This window comes from Nicotiana tabacum, chromosome 1 (assembly GCF_000715075.1).
Source record: "Nicotiana tabacum cultivar K326 chromosome 1, ASM71507v2, whole genome shotgun sequence".
NCBI classification, from domain to species: domain Eukaryota; kingdom Viridiplantae; phylum Streptophyta; class Magnoliopsida; order Solanales; family Solanaceae; genus Nicotiana; species Nicotiana tabacum.
The window spans coordinates 42,620,046-42,627,743 of NC_134080.1; the positions used below are offsets into that span (position 1 = coordinate 42,620,046).

Consider the following 7,698-nt stretch of genomic DNA (forward strand, 5'->3'; position numbering starts at 1 on the left):
ACGCTTTTGATCAAAAACCCAACCAAACCACGTCCGAATGACTTGAAATTTTGTGCACACATCCCAAATGACACAACGGAGCTACTGCAACTCTCAAAATTTCATTCCGACACCTATATCAAAATCTCGCCTACAAACCGGAAATCGCCAAAATATCAACTTCGCCAATTCAAGCCTAAATCTACTCTGAGCCTCCAAAACTCATTCCGATCACACTTCCAAGTCCCAAATCACCTCCCAAAGCTAACCGAACCATCAGAACTCACATCCGAGCCCTATAACACACAAGTCAACATCCGGTTGACTTTTCCAACTTAAACTTCCTCAAAAGAGACTAAGTGTCTCAAACCTTACCAAAATCATTCCGGATTCGATCCGACCAACCTGATACCACATAACACGGATAAACAAGCAGAAATGGGGAAAACGGAACGGTAACTCATGAGACAACTGGTCGGATCATCACAAAAATATATGTCCAAATACAACTACAATTGCGAAAAACTATTTTTCAACACAACATAAAAACTTATTTTTCCAAGTTTCAATCAAATCTATGTTCTAATACTAACTAAATCTTTTGTTTTAAAAATCATACCTAAATAACAATCACGGTTGAAGTGTAGAAGGTAAAAGTGGGAGGGTAATAATCCAAGAATTTCAATTGCAACTTTCTCATCTTTAGAAACAACCTTTACCAGCTGGTACATGAGTTGTTGCTACGGTCATTGACTCTTGTAAAAAGTTAAAAATAATTTGGTCACATTCGTGCAATCTCTGCATTTAATTATCCCAACTTCCAAACCCCTACTCAGCATTCATATCTCCCTTTCTTATAGTATTAATTAATCCCACTAGCCTACAACCCCATCTGCCCATTTAATTTTAAGTTTTCCAGATGGGTGCAGCTCAATATTATTCGCATTAATTATCCAATAAATTATTCATTAATAAGTCCAACAAGTTAACTATCGATCTGTAAGACTGTGGCTGTGGCCCACCTATTAAGGAGTATGAAAGAAAGAACTCTGTTTTTGTTTTGTTTTATTTTTTTAATTATATATTGACAACTTGATAGTGCCTGTGAATTTATATATGAATAAAGAAGTTTTTATTGATGACTTTAAATTGCATATAATCTTAATAAATAAACTTATTTACACGTCAGATTTACTTAAAATTAACTGTAGGTAGATGCTCACATTAGACATATATTAACAATTTTTTCAAAAAGCAACATGTTACAATTAGTTTAAATATTACTCCTAAATAATGGTTGGCCTTATAAGAAGATTTAGCCACCAAATAAATATTGGTTGCTACTTTTGTTTTTTTCCTCATGAATAACATTATACATATTTCATCCGTCTCAAATTATCTGTCATATTTCTAAAAATAGTTATCTCCAATTTTTGTCATTTTACAAATGCAAGATAAAATAATTATTTTCCCCCATTTACCCTTAATAGTAGTAATTGTCCTTAAAGACTACTCAACAACAATAACAAGTCTAGTAAAAACTCACAAGTGAAGTTTGGAGAGGATAGTGTGTACACACACCTTACCGTTAATTGAAGACTACCCCTCAAATATAAAATAAATATTCAATAAAGAAAGATTATATCTAAGACATAAATAAAGATAAAATAGTAAAAAAATCCATCCTATCTAATATTTTCTTAAGAGGCATTAGATAATTTGAAACGAAAGGAGTATAAGCTATACAAAAATCTACAAAATGTGAAATGTGAATAATCATGGATTAACCCCCCAAAGATTACGATGAAATGATATGTATTTCTCAAATTCGGCATTAGGTATGAGCTGCTTTTGGTCAAGAGTCGGCTTTATGTATTATAATTCCTATGTTAGTACAGTATTTATTATGTAATTTTGGTTTATAATTTGTATCTAAACCAAACCACCCCTTCCTCAGTAAGTATACATGACATAAATTCTTTGTTTATAGCTAGTAGTAGTACTTTGCACGGCTATTTCTACAATTGCTGCCCAACTTCAGATCTCTCCAATTCTTTGACATAAGCATAAACAAACTAATTCATCGCTTCTCTTCCCTTTTTTTGTTTTCTTCCTCCACCCCTTATCTTATATCAAGAAAAAGCCACAGAAAACCTGCGTCTGCACTAAAAAGATCCAATTTTGTTACTTTCTTCTATTCTTTAGAATTCTTGATAGCTGCTGTCCTTCATTAATTACACGTAGTTTTTAACCATCTTCCTTCTACTTTCCTCTTTCTGGTGTTTCATTGATATTATCAGACTAAAGTTAGAAGCTTTGCAGGTTTTTTGACAACTTGGTCTCACTAGTTGGCTAAATGAATAGTACCCACCAAGTCTTATTGGTTAGTCAAGTTGTTTCTTTTGGTCTTTTTTGTGGGTCCTTTTTGTTCATTTTCCAGTCTTCACGTTTTTGGATTCTTGGACGATAATTTCAGAGCCATGTGTTTGGTTCCTTCCCAACAATATCATATGTTAGTTTCCTTGCTTCTCTCTTATCATAATTCTCATTGAGTTTTTTTCCTTTCATTTTTGGTCCTTAGCTTTCAACTGTTCAGTCTTCCTTTCTTTTTCTGTGCTTCCCTGAGAATTTTCGCTTGTTAATTATCCTTTGGTCAAAATATCATCAAATTGCTATTTCTAGATTGTTCTTGGCTTCAAAGTTTCTGAATTTAGCAGAATCTTGTTCTTAGTTTTTTTCTGTGTGATGGGGTCTTGGAGATTTTTCTATTTAGTTATCATATTCTTGTTTTTCCTATTTGTGCCTGAGACTTGTATAGCTAGTGTTCAGAATATAGGCAGTCTGAATCTTGGGTTTCAAGGGTCTCAAATGACTTGGATAGACAATGATGGGTTAATTCTTGTTTCCAACAATTCCAATTTTGCATTTGGATTTAACCCTACTAAAGATGTTACCTTGTTCCTTCTTGTGGTCATTCATGTGAGTAGCTCAACTATTGTTTGGTCTGCTAATAGAGCCTCCCCGGTTCGAAATTCGGATAATTTTATGTTTGATGAAACTGGAAATGCCTACTTGCAAAGTGGTGGATCAACAATTTGGTCTACTAATACTGCTAAGAAAGGTGTTTCTGTTATGGAATTGAAGGACTCTGGGAATTTAGTTTTGCTTGGGAAAGATGGTAGTATTATTTGGCAAAGCTTTAGCCATCCTGTTGATACAATCTTATCAGGCCAAGAGTTAACTCAAGGAATGAAACTTGTAAGCAGTCCAAACAACAATAACCTGAGCTATTCACTTGAATTTAAGTCAGGGGATATGGTTATTTCTGCAAGTTTTCAGCCTCCACAGCCTTATTGGGCTATGGGGAAAGATAATAGAAGGACCATTAATCAAGTTGGAGGAGATGTCACTTCTGCAATTCTTGATGGTAATTCTTGGAAAATTTATGATCAAAAGAAAGTGTTGCTTTGGCAGTTCATTTTCTCTGATAATAAAGATGCAAATGCTACTTGGGTGGCTGCTCTTGGAAATGATGGTTACATTACTTTTAGCATTCTTCAAGAAGGCTCCAGTGCCGCCTCCGCGACAAGAATTCCACAAGATGAATGTAGCAGGCCAGCATCTTGTGATCCGTATTTCGTTTGTTATAGTGGTAACAAGTGCCAGTGCCCATCAGCACTTCCATCTTGCAAATTTAGGATTGATTCCTTTTGCAACAAAACAAAAGATCCTGTGGAGCTTGTAGATGCTGGGGATAGTCTTGGATATTTTGCACTTGGATTTGTTTCTCCCACTGCTAAAACTGATTTAAATGGTTGCAAAGCCTCTTGTCTAGGAAATTGCTCGTGTGCTGCTATGTTCTTTGACAGCAGTTCAGGGAATTGTTTTATGTTTGACCAAATAGGAAGTTTACAAGGTTCGGCTAATGGTGCTGGTTTCAAGTCATATATTAAAGTTTCAGCTAGCCAAGGGAATGGAAATAATGGTGGAGGTGGAAAGGGACGATTACCTATTATCATTGGTATAGTCATTTCTACAACTTTTGTCATTCTTGGCCTAATTTACGGAAGTATCCGTTATCAGAGGAGAAAGAACAACAAGTTGCCGGATTCTGCAAAGGAGAGTTCAGAAGAAGACAATTTCTTGGAAGGTCTATCGGGGATGCCAATTCGTTTTAGCTACAGAGAACTTCAGAATGCAACTAATAACTTCTCAATAAAACTTGGGCAAGGTGGATTTGGTTCAGTTTACCAAGGGGTTCTTGCAGATGGGACTAGAATTGCTGTGAAGAAATTGGAAGGCGTTGGTCAGGGAAAGAAAGAATTTCGGGCAGAAGTTAGTATTATAGGCAGCATCCATCATCTTCATCTGGTGAGACTGAGAGGCTATTGTGCTGAAGGAACACACAGGCTCCTGGCTTATGAGTATATGTCCAATGGTTCTTTAGAAAAATGGCTTTTTAAGAAGAACAAGGAATTCATGTTGGACTGGGATACGAGATATAATATTGCAGTTGGTACAGCAAAAGGCCTAGCTTACCTCCACGAGGACTGTGATGTTAAAATTGTGCATTGTGACATTAAACCTGAAAATGTGCTTCTTGATGATCATTTCCTCGCCAAGGTCTCCGATTTTGGCCTGGCTAAGCTGATGACGAGAGAGCAGAGCCATGTTTTCACTACAATGAGGGGTACAAGAGGATATCTCGCGCCAGAATGGATCACAAATTATGCCATATCAGAAAAGAGTGATGTTTTTAGTTATGGGATGGTTTTGCTTGAGATAATTGGAGGTCGGAAGAATTATGATCCTTCAGAAAGTTCAGAGAAATCCCATTTTCCCTCGTATGCATTTAAGATGATGGAAGAGGGGAAATTGAAAGACCTTATCGATAGGAACTTGAAAGTTGAAGAAGAGGATGTGAGGGTTTCCACAGCAATTAAAGTTGCTTTGTGGTGTATACAGGATGACATGTCCCTTAGGCCGTCGATGGCTAAGGTTGTGCAAATGCTGGAAGGTATCTGCACTGTCCCTTCACCACCAACTGCTGCTCAAATGGGGTCGCGGCTTTTCTCAAGTTTCCTGAAATCACTAAGTGGGGATGCTACTTCATCCGGCACCTCTGCGCCATCAGACTGCAACAGTGATGCTTATCTTTCTGCTGTTCGACTCTCGGGTCCAAGATAGCATTTGCAGGAGCGACCATTGTAGATGGTTGACAGACATGTACAATGGTTTCGTACCTTTTCGTTTCTCTGTATGTATATTATTAGATTACTAGGAAATTTTTTGCCATATTAGCCATGACAAAGGTTGGAGTTTAATTGAGAATGTTTTCTATGTATATGGATCAATAATATAAATCAGTTCAAAATATACAAAGAAAAATGCATGATCTCTACTGAGTCAAGTACATCATATGTTATAATAGAACTAGCTGTCATCAAACTTGACTAAGAAACTTCATGGTTCTGTATCACATTCAAGAACCAGCAGTATCTTAGAAAATCCTATCCAACTTTTCCCACTTGGTTTCATTTCAGAGTTCTTGCAGATATGCATTAATCCAAATGAGTAGCGTTTATTTGGAGGTTGTACATGAGATAAGTGTAAATGGTAAATCAGATTCATTAACATGCAGTGAAGAATATAGCTACTTTCATCTTTTAGGTCAGATTCATTAACATGCTGTAAATAGTAAATCAGATTCATATTCTGTACAGTTTTATCTCATAATACCTAATAGCAAAATATCTATTGTAATTATGCTTTGCTTCTTCAACTGTACAAAATCAGTGTATGCAGGAAGTTGCCTGTGATTTTTTATCATTTCAAGGAAGGAGATCATTATTTCTTATTATGCTTACTGCATCATCTTGTTGACAAGATATAACACAGAGCACATAATATATATGTTATGTTGTCAAAATCTATTGTATGTAGCTACTCTTCGTTTATTTTTCTTGCAGGAGATTTTTGCTGCAAAGCTGGCTTACCTGCAACATAACTCAAGAAAACACATACAGTCGGGCTCAGTCCGTCTCGTGCAGGAGATGGAATTTTAACAAATTGTAAAGAAACCTGAGCGTGTTAAGCTTATATGTCTTGAATAAGTTGAGTAATGAAAGAAAGAAAAAATAGAAGCTTTAAAAGGGCAGCCCAGATGCACTAAGCTCTCGTAGCCGGACCACAAGTGTCTATTGTAAGCAACTTTAAAGACTCCCTTAAAAAAAACATACCAAGCTTTACTTTCTTAAAATACTAGAGAGCTCATTTTGTTAAAATATGTGTGACAGGGTCCCACAGTTTCTGGCTTAAGTCATTCTTGTTACTACAAAATAGCATAACATACAATACCTTCTTTAAGATTGGATTCTTGTCATCTTATTCATCTTAGATTTGATCTTCTGGATGACATTTGAATTGGCAATAATACAGAAAGTCAGTAACAATTGTTTTGATGTTTTCAAAACAATTGGTATTAGGTAGTTTTCATAACTGCTATGAGTATCAGATGATATATTTTTATTTATAGATATGATTTTGCTTTAGCAGCTTGTGATAGATATTCTTAAACCAACTTTCACATAAATATGACCAAGTACCTTCCTCAGTTCCATCAAAGACAGGCCATCCACATCAAGATTAGAGGATTTACAAAGAAAATTTCGTAATTAAATTACACTAACAGTCACTGTATATAATTTAAATTCATACTTTTATGAACCAAAAAAAAAAAAAAAACGTTCTTGTCAAGTTTGTTCAGTACTGACTGCTCTAGTCACCATAATAGCATTCTTATTAGTCTTGATTATCTTCATAAGAAATTATCAAGATGATTCAGTCATCATATAAATTTCAAAATGATATATTTATGCATACATCATTGCAGACCAAATAGTAGATTTAGTTGTTGATTATGGTTGAGGGAAGTCAGGCCTCAATTTAAAATTTCTTATCTACACATGATCTTCTTGCCCTCCAAGTTTATAATAAACTAGTTTGTGTATCTTGATTCATTTAGTATAAGATTTGGAACAATCACATAAGATTAGTAATTAAGGGGAAAGGGTCAAATATATCCCTCTACTTTGGTATATAGTTCATATTTACCTGTCGGGCTATATTTACCCTTACCGTTAGCCAAACTTTTTAAAAATACTCTCCACCCAATGGAAAGCCACCAAATTAATAAAATAATCATTTTAAAAATATTCATTAACTCATAACCCGTTAAGCCCATCATATAAAAATACGAAACCTAGATTTCTGAGACATCTTAATACATTTTATTCAATTAGAGAGAAACCGAGAATGGATGGTGGTAATAGGATTAGTAAGAACTTATATTTTTGGTTCTTAGTTGTTCATGGTGGCATTAAGATGTCATTTTATCACTTTTATTTTTATATTTTTTGTGGTTATAATATGACATTCCTTTCTAATGTAATGCACACTTGAAAGTTGGTTTGTATGTTGGTCACAACTGATATATACTTTAATAATACTTGTGTTTGATTCTCCTCTAATTATTTTTTAATTTTTGTTTATTATAAGTTCAGTTGTTACTATGAATTATGAGTATCTTATCCCATAGCTTGGGATCTAACTTTGGTTCTTAAGGCATGATTTAACGATAATTACTCATTGCCCAAATGCTCAAAGCAGAATAAGAAAATCATGGTGCGTGAATACTCATTGTCACACCTCCTTTTTCCG

At 35.0% G+C, this 7,698-nt stretch overlaps 1 protein-coding gene across 1 annotated transcript; it reads left to right on the forward strand.

The window, feature by feature from the left end:
• The first annotated feature begins 1,928 nt into the window (after positions 1-1,928).
• LOC107791060 (G-type lectin S-receptor-like serine/threonine-protein kinase SD2-5) lies at positions 1,929-5,367 on the forward strand. Its single transcript, XM_016613053.2, has one exon. The coding sequence runs from the start codon at positions 2,725-2,727 to the stop codon at positions 5,164-5,166; it is 2,442 nt and encodes an 813-aa protein (XP_016468539.1). The 5' UTR covers positions 1,929-2,724; the 3' UTR covers positions 5,167-5,367.
• Positions 5,368-7,698: the final 2,331 nt, after the last annotated feature.

Bases quoted from the DNA above. Each gene is read 5' to 3' on its own strand.
- LOC107791060 (XM_016613053.2), top strand. From the start codon at position 2,725: ATGGGGTCTTGGAGATTTTTCTATTTAGTTATCATATTCTTGTTTTTC.